We start from the raw sequence: 21802 nt of genomic DNA, 5'->3' as shown, positions 1-21802 counted from the left end.
CTTCCCCTCACATTCCTTTTTCCTTTTACACTGTGCCTATTAGACTGTGAGCCTGCAGGGAGGGACTGTCTTATTATTTTAATATACGTACAGTGCGTAGAAAATTTAGGAACTTTGTAAATGATGATAACAGCAACAGGTTGTATCCAATGTTAGTCCAACGCAAGAGCAGACCCACTGGAATAGCGCAGGCACGACTGCTTTAGGCCCACTAATTTCAACTAATAAAAAATAGCAGTCGTTGTAGCCATAGTAACAGCAACTATACTAAAAGGTAGTGCGAGTCCTTTCCGACTCTTAGGGTGACGTCTGGCGACGTTTACTAGGCAGACCGTATATATGGGGTGGGATCGCCAGTTCCTTCCCCGGCCTTTCTTTACCCCCCAGCATATGCTGGGTACTCATTTTACCGACCACGGATGGATGGAAGGCTGAGTGGACCTCGACCCCTTTTACCGGAGATTCGACTTCCTCCTTCCGTTGGAATCCAACTCCGGCCGTGAGCAGAGCTTTGGCTGCGTTACCGCCGCTTACCACTCTGCGCCACGGAGGATCTATACTAATTACAACAAAGTCAGTCTGTCTGAGTTCAGGAGCGCTGACTTCCAAATAAGTGTGCAAAGGAACGTGGCTTTAAGTCTCCAACGCATTGCTTCTGAGTGGTGGTAAATCGATGCAGAGAATGAAAGAGAGCAACATGCAGAACCCAAGATATACCTTGCCTTTAATGGCTCCTTGTTCAATTTACAAACGCCAGAAATAGGAGGTGGTTCCTAGCAGCCCTTGTGACCGTACACCAATGAATTTGGAATTACTTTCATCTGTCTGCATCTTTAAGAAACATGAAGCAAAGTATAGAAGCCTTTGGACAAAGACTTATGCCTCTCTAAATGCGAATGCAACCGGAGAGGGGTCCCTGGCATGCTACCACCATGGGCCTCTACCAGTCTAAACTCACGTTACACTCCTCTGACACACACAGACTCTTTGGGCTGGTTCACATGTAATGCTCAACCGTGGTTTAACGCTACGTTAACAAAGTGTTGAGCTCTTTCTTCTCCCTTCTCCTGTGTGGCCTGGAGAAGGGGCTTCTGCTAAGTTTACTTTCAAACAATCTTGGTTTAGTGCATTATGTGCAAACCAAAAATCCCAGTTTACAACCATGGTTAGCTACAAAAGCCAGTTTCGTAACACAAGGCTTGCAGTTGGGTTAGCAAGTAGCCATTGTTTACTGTAAGCCAGGGTCTCTGGTTTGCACATAACACTAAGCTGAGAGTCTCTGAAATCAAAGGGCTCCTACTGGGAGAAAGGGCGGAATAATATATATCTGCCATGAAGCTTGCTGGGTGACCTCGGGCCAGTCACAGCCTCTCAGACTAACCTACCTTACAGGGTTGTTGTGAGGATAAAATGGAGAGAGAGGAGAGCCACATGCACCACCTTGAGCTCCTTGGAGGAGAGGTGGGATATAAATGTAATCAATCAATCAGCAAGTCAACTTAGCAGAAGTTCTCCATCAGGCCGCATGGGAGGAGAGGGAAGGGCCAGCCAGGTGTGTCACTCGAGCTCACTCAGGTTTGTCCACATAGCACCAAACCATGGTTTAGTGTTAGGTCAGAACTGAGCCTCTGGGTGCTCCTACTTTAAAGCTGTGAGCAGGAAAAAGACACAGCGCCTGGGCCTGCCTTCAAGGCTGTTGATATTAATGCGACACGCTCACAAACAATTATCATGAGATTTGGTGTGCACACCATTTGGGAAGACAACAGCACATTTGAGAGTGCCGGAGTGCACCTATTTCTCCATTATTAAGTACTACTGCATTGGGCAGAGACACTTCTGTAGATTTACAGTTCCAATTCATACCTTCTTCTGAGACTAATTTTAAAAAGTATACGTAAACCGTGAGAAGTGAAGGCTTGCTCCCATTTCCAGCTTGCAGGCAGGCAGAGAACGTCACCTTGCGGCTTTTCCTCTGACAAGGCCATTTGCAACAAATGGGTCATAATAATCACAGGGTCAGGAACTGGGGCTTTGCCATGGATATATGCGGCATCACCGGCCTTCCAGTTAGCCTCTCCACGGTTAAATACTTGGAAAGATCTTCCAACCTGTGTACAGCGAAAACTGCTGGGAGAGGTGCTAAAATACAAAAGTACCTGAGCGAACGCATTGGGGAAAGCAAGCTAGCACTTTTCCGCGGTGGAAGCAGCAAGCTACATTTCTAAGGGCAGTGGGTGGGTGTCAAGATTTTGCCAGTGACAAAACTCCCCTTCCGGAATGAGTGCAATGAGAGAGCCCACCTGAGCCTCGCTGGGATCCTTTTCTCCGTTTCAAAGCCTTTTGCAAAACGTCCTTCATGGTGACCTTCATGCTGTCCACCTGGATAAGTGAGAATCCATGCGCAGCATTTCTACAAGACACAGGAAGAGAGAGGGTGACACACATTCGCGCACACGCACGCACACATTGTATCAGCATACAGCAGCTGTGGAATGACACTTGTCACAAAAACTTGTATGGCTGCGGGAAGATACTGACCTTCTTTATTAAAATAGAAGGAAAGAAGCGCCTTCGTAGTTCTTTGTGCATTGGCAATAGCAGCCTTTACTTGGGGCCGCCAGGCTCCGGTTGAATGAAAGGTCAGTCCCAAATATCTAAAGGAGCCAACTTGGTCAATTGGATACTCGTTTATCCGTCAGCGATGTTTTGGTCTTTTATTAGTAAAGACCAAAACTTTCGTCTTATCATAAGAGATTCAGTTCTACAATATTTTGCAAGTGTGGTCAGCAAGCGCCTTAAGCCAATGCATGACTGCGATAAAAGGGCTATGTCATCTGCATACATAAGAATAGACAGGGGCCCCTCAGATAGTCTAGGTGGATGCAAACATATCGGCAGCAAACTATCAACTAGCAGATTAATAAAAAGGGTAAACAGGAGAGGAGCTAGAATACATCCCTGCTTAACCCTGTTGAAAGTGGGGATAGGTCTAGTTAGATGCCCTACATTGTTACATCTAATATGTAAAAAGGTGTTCGCATATAGGCCACGTATTAGAGATAGGAGATATCTACACAGACAAACACTCAACCCCACGTTATTGCAAAATAGTCGCCAGAGGGTAGCTTGTGGAGGACAAAAGTCTTCAGATTGTTATTTTCTTTTATTTATTTATTTATTTATTTATTATTTGATTCATATCGTGCTCTTCTTCCCATCAGGAGCCCAGGGCGGCAAGCAAAAGCACTAAAAACACTTTAAAACATCATAAAAACAGACTTTAAAATACATTAAAACAAAACATCTTTAAAAAATGTTTTTTAAAAAAGCTTTCAAAACATCTTCTTAAAAAAAAGATTAAAAAACATTTTTTTAAAAAAAGGTTTAAGAATGTATTAAAAAGCAATTCCTACACAGACGCGGACTGGGATGCTGGTTACCCAGCGTGGGATCATTTTACAGTCAGCAGAGGGAAGAAAGAGGAAGATCTTGGAGGCAAGACAGAGGCTTTAAGAGCCCAGAGTGCTGCACATCCAACCCTCAACACCTTCAACTGGGCCACAAAGCACAAACAAGCAGCGCAGCTTTTAGAGCAGAGGTTTCGTAAGGTTCCCTGAAGCCACTGTATTTCAATAGTTGAGCGAGCCTTATTTCACATCAGATCCAGCTTCTGGATGGCGGCTCTGAAAAGAAGACCCACTAGCTGTCCACAGGACTCAGGTGGAAAGTGCAGCACTTCACGTTACAATCCCATTTGTTCCAATCCAACTAGTAAACTTGGTGTGATTGGTATAATTCTCTCTGGCTGCAGACAGAAATATTTATTCTTACTCTAACAAAATCCTGAATTTATCTGCGTATCCTGGATGGAAGCAGGACATACCTATTGGTTTGTTGGTAAAAGTATTTATATACCGCCCTCTTGTGAAACACCAGGATGGGGTGTTGCTGAAGTCTGCAGTTCCCAGGTTTGGAATACAAACTTTGTTGACATATTAATTCTCACAGTAAATAATTCTCATCTTCAGAGTGAGGCGAGCATTTCAGTTCTGTGGCGTCTTTGGCTTGGACTGTAATCTAAGCCGAAGAATAACTCCCCCTACGCACCTTCTCACTTATCCTTCTAGAAATGGCAGAGGGAGATCTTGTTGGAGGCCTTCCTTCCTGGTGCCTGCTATGGCAATGTCCTTGGTGACAAAGATGCTAGGAGGTGCTGTTCCCAGGGCCCCTGACATCCATATAAAAGGACCTAGGTATCCTAGGAAAAGCTAATTTCCCAGGGCACCTGGGACCCTGTTGCAGCAGTGTCCCAGCAGGTGCCTGAGAGAGAGTTCTCCAGTGAGGCCTCTTTGAGATGCTCTGACCCTATCACACTCCCATCATGGGGTCCACAGTGGGCTCTGAATACACCGAGATACATTTTCTGCGTCCACTTCTGAACTGAACCAGGATGAGTGCAATAACTATCAGTACATTGAATGCTATCTCTTGCATTTTTTCTTTGACTTGTGGCTGCACAATATCCATTGCTTTAAATTATTTGTACCCCTGTGCCCTGCCAACTTCTTAGACCACCGTACATCCAACAAAGCAGATTCTAAGGCTGCAATCCAATACATACTTACTTGGGAGTAAGTCCCATTGAACCCGATGGAGCTGAGCAGACGCGCTGGATTGCAGCCTAAGCCCACAAGAGCTCAAGCGATGATTAAAGTATTCCTTGTTAAGGTGCATCAGGATGTTGTTGTTTTTGATGCAACAGATTATGCCAACACACCTGGAGTTTGTCCCCCGCACCTGCCTAAGCCTATTGTCATGCAAAAGTACAGCTACACTACAAATTATTCAGCTTCAGTATTTTAGATAGAAATCAGAAACTTTTTTTAATTTAATTTTTTGCACAATGCATTGCTTTATTGATGTATTGCCTTGTTGATCTATTTTTATATTTATGTTTTTCTGTAAGCCACCTTGAGGGCCGTTTGGCCAAAAGGCGGGGTATAAATAAACATAACATAACGTCACGTCACGTCGCGTAACATAACCTGTCACCCAGGGATCCAGGGGCAGGTTCAGACCCAGAAGCTCCACAAGCAGAGAAAAATGTGATCTCTCTGGCAAGATGTACAAGATCGTCCCAGAAGCAACTTCCAGAAGCTTATTATTTGTTGTACACCGCCCTGAGAGCTTTCTGCTATAGGGCGGTCTAGAAATGTAATTAAATAAATAAAAACAAAAATAAATAAATAAATAAATAATAAAATTCCTGCCAATGTGTGCCGTCTATTTTATATTTTGTGTAGGGTGGGTTTTTTTTTTTTTGCTGCTTTGTGTTGCATTTCATGATGGCTGCTTTGTTCCCCCCAATACAAAAAAAAAAATGATGCAATTAGCTGCTCTGTGATCATCAGTAGATGAGCAGGATAAAAATAACACATTATTAGTATTATCTGCTTCAGCTCTGGAAGAAGCTGCAGGCACCTCACTGGTGCCGATGCCCTTGAGGAGGTGCACAGCTCTGGGTCTAACAACAATGGAAACCAAGGATCGAAAGCGTGCTCAAGTCATGTTTACCACAGTTCTTGGTGGAGTGGCTTTCAAACTGTGTTTGGGGGAACTCCGGAATTCCTTAGGAGCTTATCAGGGGGACTCTCTCGACAAGCAGCTTATTAGCTTTGCATGCAGAAGGTCCCAGGTTCAATCCCCGGCACCTCCAGGTAGGGCTGGGAGAGACTTCTTGTCTGAAACCCTGGAGAGCCGCTTCCAGCCAGTGAAGACAAGCACTGAGCTAAACTGATCCATGGTCTGACTTGGTATAACATGCAGCGCCCTCTGTTCCTAGATCAGTGATGGGAGGTTTGCACGCTGCTATTGATGTTGAAATGCTGTCAGGGCTGAGCTGTGTGCAGGCGGCGTAAGCGATCTGGGTCAAACCAAGCCAGACCCAAGAAAGGCAACGGTCGCCCAGGCCAATTCCCAGCCCGAACGGGATGTTTTTGCAGCCCTTCCTGTCGAGAAGAGCTACTGGTCAGGCTGGACGGGAGGAGCCACTCCAGTAGCTGGGAGGTCCTTAACTGCCCAGGGAGACGTTCCAACCTGTAGCTCGGGTAGCTTATCTCTTGAGTCAGCTCTGCACCCGGCTGTAGAATTCCAGGTCCTAATCCTGCCAGCTCCTGAAAATGAGCAGCCTCAGGGGAGAAATAAAGCTGCTCCAGCTTTTCCATTTTTTTTTTTTTTGTCTAACGAGGTGTTGGAGGAGAGCTTTGCGCATACCACGGACCGCGAAAAAGACAAATAATTGGTTGTTGGAACAAATTAAACCAGAACTATCGCTAGAAGCAAAAATGCTGAAACTGGGCTTATCATACTTTGGACACATAACGAGGAGACATGATTCATTAGGAAAGATAATCATGCTGGGAAAAACAGAAGGGAGTAGAAAAAGAGGAAGGCCAAACAAGAGATGGATTGATTCCATCAAGGAAGCCACAGAGCTGAACTTACAAGATCTGAACAACAAATGCTCTTGGAGGTCGCTGATTCAGAGGGTCGCTATAAGTCATAATCGACTTGGAGGCACATAACGAGTACAAAGTTGTTCTAATGACAATTACTTAGGGACGTCAACCTTCACTGAAAAAAAAGAGATTTAAATAGTTGCATGTACATTTAAATACAACTAGGCCCCGATCCTATGCATATTTACATGGGAGCAAATTCCACTAAATACAGCGGGGCTTCTTTCCAGGGATGATGATGATGGTTAGATTTATATCACACCCTTCCTCCCAGCAGGAGCCCAGAGCGGAATATGCCCAGGATTGTACTTGTAAACGTATCTGACTGATTAAATTTATAATTCAAGACCAGAAATGGCCGTGCCCCCATTGTTCTGTGTCCGCTAGCGCAAGGGCTCTTGGGATAGCGGATGGGTGAGTTCTACAGCTGTGTAACAGAGGAATCAAACACAACAGTTGCCTTAGCAGAAGCTCACTGCACAACAGATTATACACAATTTATTGTGCAACAAACTGCCCGGCAACCTGCTTATACGTTCTCTTGCACAACATCCCGCTGGCTCAAAGCATTTCACCAGCGGAGCAAGTACACCGTTAAGTGACTTGAACTTAGCACTATGCTGGTTACAGCCCCATTTCTGTAAATGTAAAAGGTTTTTGCTGTTTTGCACTCGCTCACGATGGCCTCTCAGCAGACCTGCAGGATATTCCCCCTCCCCAACAGCTCTTAGCTTCAGTTCCCCTCACCCTCCGCCGTCCATCCCAATTTAATAAATTGCAATGCTTTCTGGCTTTGGTTACATACTGAACAGCCTAAACCTTTCTTTGACATTTAAGACAGCTCATGCCGGCAACGTCTCGAGAGCTCTGGCCGCAGAGCACATTGTGGCACATATATTGCGGTGCTCGGCCAAACTCCAAAGTAAACATTAAGAAAACGAGCTGAAATGTGGAGGGAACGCCAGGGTGAAAACAAGGGAGAGGGACAAAGTTAAAAGGAAAAGGGGGGAAGCAGCAGAAATGGCCATGGTGAAGATCGCCCCCCTCTTGTGTTTTAAGCATCCACATGTGTATGCCCTGAAGAGCTGGGGGGGGGGCAGTTTATACAGTCATTAAGAAGACAAGAACGTTGAGAAATCAGACCAAAGGTCCAACAAGTTGTAACTTCTGCACAAAACATTTTGACATCCATATTTATTTTCGGCACGCACGCTGTGTTTTAACATGCGCGCACGTAAGGAGAGCCCAGCTGGATCACACCAAACGGCCTCTTGGTCCAGCATCCTGCTTGGGGGCTGCGGGTCAGGGAGAGAGGGCCTGCTTTGCACGCAGAAGGCTTTAGGGTTCAATTCCCAGTATTGCCGGGTAAGGCTAAGAAAAGACTCCCAATCTGAAGCCCTGGAAAGCCGCTGCCAGTCAGTGTTGACGATACTGAGCTACATGGACCAGTGGTCTGGCTCGGTCTAACTCTTGGGGAAGGGCTGTATGGAGCCCATTTAACCTCTGGCATCTCCAAGGATGGCTGGGAATGCCCCAGACGGAAATCCTTGATGCTGCTGCTAGATGGTCCAATGGTATGATTCAGTATAAAAGCAGGTCTCTGCATTCCCACATTGGCCAGTCAAAAGCCTCTGGGAAGCCCACAAACTGGGCATGAAAGCCACAGCCCTCCACAGCATCTTATGCTCCGAGACAGACTGCACTTGAACACGGCCCCTGGTCTGGAAAAGGTTCCCAGCCCCAGGGAAATACCGGACACTGCTCTGAACCTGGAAGTTCTAACCAGCCATTCTGGCTAATAGCCAATTGACAGACCTCCTCTTCTGCAAATGTGTCTAATGCCCTCTTAAGCCCATCTAAGCCAGTGGACATCACACCACATTTGGTGGCAGCAAATCCTAGCCGAGAGAATCAAAGGCCACAGCTTTGCCTGCGTTGAATTAAAAATTGTATTGGTGCTGGAACATTGCACCATTTAAACACACACACACACACACACACACACACACACACACACACACACACACACACACACACACACACACACACACACACACACACACACACACACACACACACACACACACACACACACACACACACACACACACACACACACACACACACACACACACACACACACACACACACACACCTTTTGCTTACATAACCTGACATGCTAGTTTTCTGTGTTCAAGGAATCCCTGCTCTTTTGTTTACATAACTAGCATGCCTTCATCCTGACATGCTAGTTTTCTATGTTCAAGGAATCCCCTCCCCAAATCCTCCTCAACCACCTCCCCAAGCAGCCTGGAGTGATACAGTCCAGAAAAAGAGCTATCCCTTGGGCCCTCTTAGCCAGCTTCCAATTAAAGGCCTTGACACTCCTGGCGAGGGGAAACAGCCCTATGAAGAGCACAAAGGATGGCAAAGAGAACGGCCAACTTTATTGGGCTTTGGTTATGGAGGAGAAGGCTATCATCGGCTGCTCAGCACAATGGCTACGATCTCCTTCTACTGTCGGAGGAGGCGTGCGCCTGATTGCCAGTTGCTGGGAATCACAAGTGAGGAGGAGTGTAGTGTTGCCCTCAGGTCCTGCTAGTGGGGTTCCCATTGGGGCACCTGGTTGGCCACTGCGGGAGCAGGACGCTGGACACAAGGAGCCACTGGCCTGATCCAGCAGCCAGGCTCTTTTGGTGTCCCTTATGCTTGCATTTGTGAATAAACCCACTTCCCCAGCATCCCCACCCCCCGAAAACATAAAGGGCCCCTTCCTGAGAGCAAAATCCTATTCAGCTTGGATATGCCTGCGCGCCGTGGCCTGAAAGCTGTCAAGTTAATTGCTACGAGCGCTCCGTTACTGAATCATGGCTGAACCCCAGCCATCCTTTACCTCAGAACCTGGAGGCCGTCCCAGAACCAATCTTTAAAAGTTTATTTTACTGATCAAAGTAAAGTTTAAAAAAAAGAAGAGGGAGAAGCACAAGCCAAGGAATTGGGAGAGGGGGGAGGAGAAAAGTGGAGAAAGCCCTGCATTTGACTATATTTAGTGGAACTATTTGCGTAAGTGAGGCCTTGGCAACGGCTGCAGAATATAAAGCGCAGCCTGAAATGGTAAACACTGGGATGTTTGTTCTGGAGCCGGGCCAGGTGGGGCCACGATGTCAGTCTTCCAAGAGTCGAGGGTTGACAAGCAGGGGTCTAGCTTTGGAAAGGGAGGCGCGGGGTTGTCAGGAGAACACGGCATCCATGCGCCCAGTGCCTCGCTTTTTCAGGCGCACGTGAAATTTTGGAATCACCTCCTTCCTGTCCTCTACGCTTGGATCTGTTGCTCACTCCACACTTCTGGTTCAAGCTTTCCTCCTTGTTGCAAACATCTCTGCTTTGGCCACTTGTTTGCGCTCTGTTGCTCTCTCTTGTGCGTGCATTCCCACTCACAACTGGAATTCTTTATCTCCTATTGTATGTGGGAAGCCACCTTATACCGAGCTAGAAGACTGGCCCATCTAGCCCAGGATTGTCCTCGCTGACAGAGGCGATCGAGAAGAGATTCCTGGCCCTCCTCTGCGTGACAACAGTTCAAGTCCAAAGAGTGGCTTGCGATTCCCTACTGGTATTCAAAGGCATACTGACTCCGACAGTGCTGGGAGGACATAGTCATTGTGCCTGGTAGGCCTTATCCTCTGCAAATTTGGCTCATCCCCTTTTCAAGCCGTCCAAGTTGATGGCCATCGCCACATCTCGTGGGAGCGAATTCTGTGGTTAACCGAGGTGCTGTGAGCTGAATTACTTCATTTTTCTGCCCTGGATCTTTCAACATGGAGATTTCTTTGTATTATTGGTAATATGAGAGAGGAAGGGAACCTTCCTTTGCTATCCATTTCCTCCACACCGTGCATAATCTTTTACACACCTCTAGAGACTGGCTGGGAGTCCAGAGTCTGAGAGTTCAAATCCCCACTCGTGTCTCCTGGGTGTCAAGGGCCAGCTAAAGATCACCCCCACAGTGAGTGGCTCAGGGGTGACGTGCCCTGACACCTGTGCAGCCGTGGGCAAGCTGCATAGTCCCAAAGAGCCCAGTTGCCCCCTAGCTGGCAGCTGCGGACAAGGATGGGGCTGGCTTGTGCAGCTGTGTCAAGCTGAGCAGGCCCTAAATAGCTGGGGAGGACCAGCCTCAGAGGGAGGCAATGGTAACCCCCCTCTGAATACCGCTTACCATGAACACCCTAAATAAATCGGGATCGACTTGAAGGCAGGCCATTTCCATTTTTTCATCAAGCCCTCCCCCTTGCTTGCCTTTTTCTTCCTAGACTTCCTCGATCAATTTGGCTGCCTTACTTACCAGGCAGCTTCCTGTGTTCCAATACTGACAAGCCAGTCAGATGCCTCTGAGGGCTCACAACAGCTCCCCCCCCCCCGTTATTTGGCCCTAGCACCTAATACTCAAAGGTGTTCTCCCTCGGTTCAATTCATCAGGGTCAACGGCTCCATGAGCGTGCCCCATCTACTTTCTAAACGCGTCTAAGCCAGTAGTCGTTCCTGCACCTTGTGACAGTGAGTTCCACAGATCAACTGCACAATGCGTGAAGTTACACTTCCTCATGTCACTCCTGAAATTACTGCCAATCAGCTTGCCCTGAGTTAGCGTGTCATGAGCGAGGGAGGGGGGAAAAACCATACCGGTTTCAAACGTGAATGGGGGGTGGAGGATATTGCATCACCCATTAAGAAATGAATCCATTTTCTATATTTTGGGTGTTTCCGATGATGACAATAACATTTTTTTAAAAACTGGACCAGGAGAAGAAACCTCTTGCTGCTGGCTTCTCTGCAACCCTCTCCCCGCCCCCCCCCAATCATTTTACGAAAACATACCTGGGTGACAAGGTTAAATCAAGCAAAGGAAAATCCCTGGCACTTATCATCCGCCGGCATTACTGATAAATTGTGCGGTGGAGGAATAAAGGATTACCTTCTGTATTTTTTCATTACACTTTTCTTTTGTTACAGAATACATAAATCCATTGTGGCACAATGTAATATGTATCACTGGGCTACACCTGTGGACGCTTCATAGCGGCCTGCCATGTCTGTGCAGTCAGGAATGATGAGTGAACCCCCCGTGAATGTTAATGATAGTGATCATTCTGAGGTAACTTGGCTTTCCATCTTCCTTTACAGCCTCGACGCCGGAGCCAGGGTGGCAAGGTTCAGGGGAGGGAAAATGGGGAAGAAGGAAAAGAAGGGGGGGGGAAGAGAAAGGCGACACGACCCTGAGGAGAGAGGCGAGGAGGAGGAGGACGCCGGCGCTTTGGGGCAGGGTGTGTGTGTGGGGGTGTCATGCGCATCGCCTCACCCTTGGGCTTGGCTTGGGCACATCCGTTAATGCTCAGAGGGAATCTGCCCGTCAGGACTACGCTAACTCACTGCCGGAGAGAACGAAAACAGAGATGCGTTAAGGAGGGCTAGTTTTATTGGCTAGTGTAAAAGCTTAAAGGTGATGCCCAGAAAGAAATGATCGGTTTATGATGTTTTGAAACATGTGGCGTAGAATATAAGTAAATAGCCGAGTGTTTTAATCTCAGTACATTCCAGAGGTGTTTATTGCTGGGTGTCAAACTGGACATGCGAAGCTCCCCCCTCCTTTGCATAAGAGCATATTTATGTTTATTTATCTATATTATGTTATTTATGAAAAATAATAACTAGGGTTTTTTGGGGGGGAAGAAAACAAGGGAGGGAAAAAAGTAGTGAGGGGGAAAGAAGAGACTGAAACTTCTTCTTTTGTGTCTTAAGTCTTGCAGAAGGCAAAACTTTCTCATAACTGTTGCGTTCACCAACAGCTAATCGGTATTGGACTGGGAAAGCCAATCAAGTTAAAAATGGGAGGGGGGAGGAGAGGAGGGAGAAGAGGATATATTTTCAGGGGGGGGGGAACCTTTAGAAGTATTCATCTTTTTTCAATCCTGTTTGGTGACCCCCCACCCTCAAATACTTCTGCACTGTTTTTTTTTTTTGGTTTTTTAAAAAAAATCCTGGTTACTATTTCAGTCAACTTCCTGGATGGTCACACTGGCCATCCCAACCAATCAGGGAATCATGTCATTACTCTACACAGGCAATCAGCTTTGCCTACATGACGACACTGCAAGAGAGAAAGAGAAGCAGCCTGCACACACAAAATAAAATTTTAAATAAAAAAGCAAACACTTCCATAACTTCTAATGAAAACCCTTCCAAAGTGGGGGGGGGGGAGGCGGTGCACATGCTTTTGAATCTGCAGAATTGTTCACGAAAAGCAGTGAATAATTTCAGCTCAGGCCTATGTAGTGAAAGGACGGGTACTAGTGAAAATCCAATTCATTTCAGCCTTTTAGTTCAGTCTGCTCTGAACTAACTGGTTTGTATTTATGACTGTGAGATATCTACCAAATTCAATCATCATGACCATCATCTATGCAGCTACTACAGAACTTGACACAGCCCTCAGGCAACAGGAACTGCTGAAGAGGGTCTTTCCTTCTGATTAAGATGGGGATCTTATTATTTGGACTGAGCTTCCCCCTGAAGAAATGCTGTTTCAGGCTCAATGTGTGCTGGGTTATTCTGTACAATGCTATCTGCCCTTATTATTGGCACTGCCAGAGGCTACCCAAAACAAGGGCCCGTTGCTAAAAACGACAGTCCTGGGTCAAGTTCCTTCTCCTCTCCCTCGGGATGTTTTGTGACGGAAGTGTGCGACGTGCCAGCACCAAACTCTGCGCCACTGTTTCCAATCCACCATTTTCAGAAACAGGCACAGTTGGTATACTGGCCACTGCTGAATCCTAGACATCCAAGTTCAGGGCCGAACCTAGAAGTACCCTCAAACTGCAAACCAGAGTCTTCAAGAGGAGTGCAGCCCCATCGAAGACTGACTGAACCTCTTTTCCCTGATCTGCTGTTTGATTGGCCAGGAGTGCCCCTGTCTTGCCTGGATCGAGCTTCCATTTATTCGTCTGCACCCAGTCGATGCCGATATCCGAACTTGAACAGCTTCTTCAGTTTCAGAAGAGACCTAGGAAGCACCCTTATACCAGATCAGACCATTGGTTCATCTAGCTCAACACTGCCTACACTGACTGGCAGTGACTCTCTGGGGTTTCAGGCAGGGAGTCCCTCTTAGCTCCACATGGTGACACCAGGGACTGAGGACCTGAGTCCTTCTGCATGCCAGGCAGATGCTCTGCCACTGAGCTCCGGCCCTTCCCGCAGGAAAGGAGAGACCGTGTCAGGGGTCATCAGGATATTGACACCAAACCCCCAAAGAGGACCTTCCCCTACTGGGTTCCTGTAGATGTTACGAAGTGGGGAGACGAGATGGAACCTTGAGGGGCACCACAGGCCAATGTCCCCCATAGGAGTAGCCCCAGTGGCACTTCCAAGGAGGGTGGGGCCCACCTTAAAACAGCGCCTCCATGTCCTGTTCCAGCCAGGCAGCCCACGAGGCCACCATGTTGAAGGTAACGGAAGCAGCAGAGAGGTCTGGCAGAGCGAACCGGGACACATTCCCCCTGTCTGATGCTCGGCAAAGACTATCCACCAAGGCAGCCAAAGCAAGCATCACCAGGGATTGAACCTGGGACCAGCTGCATACCAAGCAACCCTGTCTGAACATAGGCACATAGAAAACTGCCTTACACTGAGTCAGACCATTAGTCAGTACTATCTACTCTCTGGCATTCCCCAAGCTCTATCTGGAGACACCAGGGGCTGGACCTATGACCTTCTGCACGCAAGGCGGATGCGCTACTACTGAGCTACGGTCTACTCGGTTAGGTTGAGAGCCAGCGACTGTTCCAAAGTCACCCAACGATCCTTGCGGCTGCAGCGGAGATGTGAATCCAGGTCTCTGTTGCCCAACTCTTGCCAAGACCTACTACGCCACACTGGCTCTTCAGACTCATCGAAGAGGAGCAGCCCCTTGAAATCAAATGCCCATGTCTCCGTTTCCCAGCTACGTTGGTGTGACGGCACACGCTCAGATAGCCTGGAAAATCCCGCTCGACGAGGAAGAGCAGCTTGCAGGGGGAGAGCAGCACTTGACATTGGACAGACGAAACGCCTTTTTTTGTTGCTGTTGTCCCGGCTAATTGTTCTCCAAAAGCCATCAGCTCACCAGACTAACGGCCGCGTTCGAAGCCAGGACGGCTGCTCTCCCGTCTTCTCCTTGTGTAACTTTGCCAGAGTCCTTGGAACTTGCCAAATTTGGTCATGCCTGCTTAGCTCGCTCGTCTGATTGTGCCAGAAAAGAAAATAAGACACAGATGTATTTGAGCGCTTGGAGATGCCAGCGAGAGAGACAGCTAATGGCTTCATTTTGACCCTCCCCTACCAGCTGGGCACAGGTGGGGGGAGGATGATGAGGTGCCTCTCCCTAATCAAACTCAATTATTTACTACTCTCCACAACCACAAAGACAACCACTCTCGGCTCAGAACGTTAAACGTGTGCTCAGACCTCTGCCACCAGGTATTTATAAAGAAAATCTGGTGGTTGACAGTTTGCCTTGGCTGGACTTTTTCAAGAAAACAAAGTTCTGCGAAGGGCTTGCTGCCAAAGCATGCCATGCCGGAACTGCTCCCCCCCCCCCAGTAAGGCTCTGTAATTGCTGGCTTGGCCAGGTGTGTCATATCCAAGAAGCGGGTTCAGTGCAACGCAAGGACAAGCTCTGGATGTTTGCTGCAGAAGGAATTAGCAACTAGAGGCTCCTGGGCTAAACGTGCCCCTAACTCACTTGCTAACGGGGACACTTCGGATGGCACAGAACAGGCAGCTGAGTCTTTACATCAATTTTCTGGCAACGAGGTCCCTGTTGTCTTCTGTGTGTGGTTCAAGGTGCTGCTTTTAGCCTATAAAGACCTACGCAGCTTGGGCCCCAACATACGTTCAAGTCTACCTCCTGGAGAACTGCAAATCTCTCAGATATGTTGAAAATGCCTCTGGGCCAAGTTTTCAATCTCTGGATTTATCAGAGCCCTCTTAAAAAAGAAAAAAACTGTGGCAGGCAGACGAGAGGCATCCATCCATTTAAAAATATATATATTTGGTTACTTCTGTCATTTCAAGATAGACACATGGAAAGCCTCACCTTCTGCCCAGACCTTTTCAAGAGAAAAACAGAGGCAGATTTACAAACACTGAGTTGGGCGGATGACGTTTGTTCCGTCCTTTAGGGCCAGAACTCATCAGGACAGCGATGACATGTGCAATTTGCAACAACATGCAAAGCACCATTTTAGATATGCAAGTGTGAAATTTGCACATACATATACATGGAATTTGTCCCCCAAACAACAAAAGGAGCTGGACAGCAACCAACACACACAGGTATGGAATCTGCAAACATGTATAATCCACACTGCTGGATTTTCCAGTGCTCTAGCCAATGATTAGCTCTATGAGATATACACCCCCATCAATGCCATCTTTGCTTTGGATGCCACAACATGCTTTTGTCCTTCAAAGAAAGCCCATTTAGAATCAGATTCTGAAAGGGAAGCTGGCCTGTGATCTTATATGAGCAGGTCAATGAAAGGATGGGGAGAGGACTGTACATGAGGAGAGGACTGCACATTTTCAGTAATTCCCGGGGGTGGGCGGTGGATTTAATTAAAAAAATAATAATCAAGGTCCAGACCAAGAATTGACAGTAGCTGAGTGTTTGATTTGGAAAAGAAGTGAAGTCTTGTAATTAAGCCCATAAAGTAAATAGGCCCTTATGTGCCCATTTAATGGCTTAGGTCTGCAGAACTGGCAGTTTTGCAAGTTTCACATAAAGTTTGTTTTCCACTTGCAGGAAATCACCTACACTCTGGAACTCCCTGCCCAATGATATTAGGCAGGCGCCATCACTGTACTTCACTTTTGGCGCCTGCTTAAAACGTTTTATGTTTCAGCAAGTCTACCCAGGCATGGAATTCTGGCATGTAATCTTAGCAGGTCTAAGTGTTGTTAAAATTCTTTAAATACCTGGCTTTATCTGACATTTTCAACATAACCTGTTTGTAATGTTTGTTTTTTTAACTGGTATTTTAAATGAATATTTTAGACTGTCTTGTAAACCACTTAGAGGTCTTTTGTTCTAGTAGGCGGTGTATAAATTTCGATAAACACAAACAATAAAGGTTACTTTGTTGTTATATGCCTTCAAGTCAGTTTCGACTTATGGCGACCCTATGAATCAGCAACCTCCAAGAGCATCTGTCATGAACCACCCTGTTCAGATCTTGTAAGTTCAGGTCTGTGGCTTCCTTTATGGAATCAATCCATCTCTTGTTTGGCCTTCCTCTTTTTCTACTCCCTTCTGTTTTTCCCAGCATCACTGTCTTTTCTAGTGAATCATGTCTTCTCATTATGTGTCCAAATTATGATAAGCTCAGTTTCATCAGTTTAGCTTCTTGTGATCGTTCTGGTTTAATTTGTTCTAACACCCAGTTATTGGTCTTTTTCACAGTCCATGGTATGCACAAAGCTCTCCTCCAACACCACATTTCAAATGAGTTGTTTTTTCTCCTATCCCCTTTTTTCACTGTCCAACTTTCACATCCATACAGAGGTCAGGAATACCGTGGTCTGAATGATCCTGACAGGAACAGACTGACCCGCCCCTCCTCTGCCAGCCCAACCATAAGAAGTTGCCTGATCAGACCATGGGTCCATCTAGCTCAGTATTGTCTACACTGACTGGCAGCGGCTCGCCAGGGTTTCAGGCAGGAAGTATCTCCCAGCCCTACCTGGAGTTTTCGGGGGCTGAACCTTCTGCGTGCAAAGCAAATGCTCTACCACTGAGCTACGTCCTGGTCCCCACCGACCTGCCTGCCTGCAATTCCTGGTTGCTTATGGCTTCACTACAAGGCTGAGTAAGTGGTACCAACTCCTATAAAATGTGGAGAGAGCAACTTTAAATAAGAGAATTAAATGGGCAAGGGATTTGAGTGATATAATTTCACAGGGGAAATGGCTGCCTCTTATGGAAAAACAATGGGAAAAGCCTTGACCAGCATTTCTCTTAGAGTTAGTCTACACTTCAATTCAGGGCCATTTTACTCCCTTGTGTTTAAATGCACATATAATTTTCAGAGAGGTTTACAGACCTGCTCACCTCACTGAGCTCATCATCTGAGGCTGTCCTCTTTGTCCCGTTTTCATCTTCTGGATGTGGGACGGGGCCTTTTTGGTGACAGCTCGCAGATTGCAGAATTCTTTCCCCCTACATAGGCTTGGCTGGTCCCCTCTCAAAGATTTTAGGTGAACAATAAATGTATTTTTATTTCACCAGAAGTTTGACGTGTTTTAAATATTGTCTTATCAATATCTTACTCCCAATAAGACTGCCATTGTTAGGTTTTATTCTCAGTTGTATTGACAATATTTATATTTTAGAGATCTAAGTTGCTTTTGGAGTCCTTCCAGAGTTGAAAGGCAGCACAGAACACACACACAGCAATATTGACCTTTGAGAGGGCGGCTCTGCAAATGGGCTGTAGTTCAGCGGTAGAGCTTCTGCTTTGCACACAGAAGGTCCCAGGTTCAATCCCTGGCATCTCCAGATATGTCTGGGAGAGACCCCTGCCTGTCAACCTGAAGAGCTGCTGCCAGTCAGTGTAGATAATATTGAGCTAGATGGATAGAGAGTCTGACTTGGGTCTAAGGCAGCTTTCTATGTCCCTAACTTCTGCAGCAGGTATATAGCCCAAATTAACTTCAAAAAAAATTGAAAGAAGAAAAAATAGCAGATTTATTTAAATAATTAAAATAAAAATTAATTAACAAGTAAAAAATAGATAAATTAATGAATGTTACTCATTAATGGTTTTTACACCGTCAAGATATGGTACATCTGTTTTCTTTATTTCTCTCATTTAAGGATTATTACAGCCCAAATTGGGTTTGTTAATTTTGTAAGCTGTTGTTATAACAGTGTTTTAAATTCTTTTTTGTTTAAATAACACACACACACACACATCTTAAAAATGTGGGGAGACACGCTGTATGCTGCCCTGAGCTCCCTGGAAAGGATTGGATACAAATTAATAATTAGTAAATTATAACACATGGGAAGGAGTGTCCTCGTGGCAAAGAAAGACTATGGACACTTCCAGACAACTTGTTTATTGAGTGCTCATCCTGATCTGTTTGCAGGGAGATTAGAAAAGACTGGCTACTTAGTGAGCATTCGTTCCAATTTGTTTGCGGGGAGGTTTGATTGGTGTTGTGTCCAACCAAGCGCTATCCCACACTTACCAGGGCATTTTCCCCCCATCACTTTCCCCGCTGATCTTTTGGGGAAGTGGGTTTGTTGTGCAAGACCTCCCAATCAACTTTAACTGTGTAGCCTTAATTTACTGGTATGTATGATTGAATCCCACTCAAAAACAGCAACAGTCTAGGAGCGGCCCGCATGCTCAGATTGTTAAGCGGATAAAGAAAGGGGTGGGGGAGGAGACGTCATGGGAACTCACATTCGGACGAAGAGGGACTGCTTGGCCGCCAAGCCAGGGGACGAGTATCTCTCAACCAGCGCCAGCGTGCTGAAGCCAAACTTGTGGATGGGCTCGTTGCAATCTAAGGGCGGGAAATCTGTGTCAACCTCACCATCGTCCTCTGCAATGTGGAGACAGTATGCGCTGACATTGTCACTGCAACGGACAAAAGGAAGAGTGCATTTAGGGTGACTATTTATGCCATTATGAGCTTTTAATTATTCTTTTTAAGTTTTGTAATGCCCCCCTCTCTCTCACACACACACACAAATACGCACACACACACACACACATCAATCCACTGGTTCTCCATCCCCCATTGCCAGTGTCCCATTTCCTTCCGGCGTGATATGGAAGATCGGCCGAAATGTTTGTCGTGTGGCAGGAAGGTTTCCAAACTCAGCAGTGTGAATTTGAAAGTTTTAATTGCTTGACTGATGCTTAAATTAATTAATAGCAAAGCGCATGCTAATTGTTTAATTGGTCGCTTGATCTATATAGATCATTTTTGTGTGTGTGGAATTAAATGAGTTGATTTACAAAGTGTATTGATTGGAAGCGACAGTGAATTATTTCACTGACTACCTGATTTGCAATTTTCCCAATTAATCCGCATACCTTGGGCTACAACTCAGCTCACTCAAGAGTGCTTACTCCAGGTGATCCATCCGTGCAGTATTTATTATATCAAATAAGTAATAATGGCACATTAAAGTTAATGTATTTTATTTATTAATTAAATTTATACTCCGCCCTGCCTCCCAGAAGGAGCCCAAGGCGGCAAACAAGAACACTAAAAGCACTTTAAAACATCTTAAAAACAAAAGACTTTAAAACATATCAAAACAAAACATCTTTAAAAACATATTAAAACAAAACATCTTAAAAAAAAACAATGTTGAAAACATCTTAAAAAGCAATTCCAACACAGATGCAGACTGGGATAAGGTCTCTATTTAAAAGGCTTGTTTAAAAACGAAGGTCGTCAACAGATGCTGAAAAGATAACAGAGATAGCACCTGTCTAATATTTAAGGGGAGGGAATTCCAAAGGGTAGGTGCCACCACATCAAAGGTCCGCTTCCTATGTTGTGCGGAACAGACCTCCTGAGAAGATGGTATCTGCAGGAGGCCCTCACCTACAGAGCGCAGTGATTGGCTGAGTATATAAGGGCCAAGATGATCTTTTGGGTATCCTGGTCCCAAGCTGCATAAGGTTTTGTATACCAAAACTATAACTTTGAACTTGGCCCAGTAGCTAATGGGGAGTCTGAGCAATTATTTCAGCAGTGGAGAAACATGTTGATGATACCCTGCCCCAGTAAGCAGTTGCACCACCGCAGTTTGCACCAGCTGCAGCTTCTGGATCAACCTCAGGGGCAGCCCCACATAGAATGCATCACAGTAATCCACCCTGGAAGTTATCAGTGCATAGATAACTGTGGTCAGGCTATCCCGGTCTAGAAACGTCTGCAGTGGTCTTACCAGCAGAAGGTGTTAGAAGGCACTCCAAGCCACTGAAATCACCTAGACTTCGAGTGACAAAGATGGATCTAGGAGCACCCCTAGACTACGGACCTGCTCTTCCAAAGGGAGTATGACTCCATCCAAAGCAGGCAATTGACCAATTATCTGAACTCGGGAACCACCAATCCACAGCATCTCCATCTTGCTAGGATTCACACTCAGTTTACTGCCCCTCATTCGGCCCACCACTGAGTCCAAGGACTGTAACATGCATGTTTGCTAAACGGATGGCTAACAGGGAAGTAATCCTGCTCTTTTGGCTGCTGTAAACACTCTGGTTTGCTGCAGAGGCATTGGGAGGATTTGTTATGACTTCTCTTAATGGCTTACGTGGACTTGAAAATTCATCTCGCGCTTCAAGAGTGGTACGCAAAACTACATTGGGATCAAAACATTTAAGTAGCTGCAGGACCCATCAATTGCTTGCCGAAGATGGATTTTGTTATGAAATAGAATTTCAGGAGTGTGAAGGGGGTTGAGTCCTGGGGGCGGGGAGAAAGGTGGTGAGAAACGACAAAGGGAATGTACACCCTAAACACAGGGATTACGGGACAGAGCCTGTTAGTAAGAGGCCAGAGGGTCTTGGTTTGAGACAGCCTTACAGACACCACTGACCCTGTTCTAGCAAGTCAATCAAGTCACTTGCACTACATTTTTTTTCATTGTATGAGACACCAATCCTGCCCAAAATGAGATATACAGATATACAGGTGCTTGTGCTTCAGCGCCTTGGACACCTCCTTGAAAGTTCAGACTAAAACCTGGAGAAGATGCCACTGCCCCACTGACATGGAGCTAGCAGCCGCCACTGCACCCCAGCTCTATACATCCCATTTTAGGCAGGATTGGTGCCAAGGTGTGTTTTGAACTTGGGCTCCCAAGCAATCAGGCTTGGGCACCGTACTTCCTGTGCCACCCGCACTCTGTTTCTGCTGCAATCCTAGCAAACCGAACTCTGTGGTTCAAGGGTGCCACCTAGGCTGCAGTACCTGCATGTCTGGTCACCGTGAAGGGCCAATCCTGCAGATCCTATACAGCCTCCGTGCTCTGTCCTTAGTCTCTGAGGGAGGATGTTCCCCAGGCCCCCTGAGCCCTACCCATCGCTTTTGATTGTGGGTAACTTTTCATTCAGAAAAAGGGAGGAGTGCTCCTCAGTTACATTAGAAGTTTGGGAAACACTGCTTTGTTTTGAGCCACAGCCATTAAAGACTGCTGTAAAAGCCTGTTGGAC

At 46.3% G+C, this 21802-nt stretch overlaps 1 protein-coding gene across 4 annotated transcripts in view; it reads right to left on the bottom strand.

Annotated features, from left to right (window-relative positions):
* The window catches only part of MAPKAP1 (MAPK associated protein 1), a 198172-nt gene that overhangs the window by 87937 nt on the left and 88433 nt on the right, over positions 1–21802 (bottom strand). For all 4 annotated transcript variants that reach the window (XM_061604014.1, XM_061604012.1, XM_061604013.1 and 1 more), the window contains exons 6-7: positions 19025–19201; positions 2304–2413 (exon numbers count right to left, since the gene is read on the bottom strand). In XM_061604014.1, the coding sequence (XP_061459998.1) occupies positions 2304–2413; positions 19025–19201 (287 nt within the window). The remainder of the gene's footprint in view (positions 1–2303; positions 2414–19024; positions 19202–21802) is intronic.

The sequence above is a fragment of the Rhineura floridana genome, chromosome 20, assembly GCF_030035675.1.
Source record: "Rhineura floridana isolate rRhiFlo1 chromosome 20, rRhiFlo1.hap2, whole genome shotgun sequence".
In the NCBI taxonomy this organism is placed as follows: Eukaryota; Metazoa; Chordata; class Lepidosauria; order Squamata; family Rhineuridae; genus Rhineura; species Rhineura floridana.
Note: the sequence above shows the minus strand (reverse complement) of the source record. Positions and strands in the feature narration are given on the sequence as shown.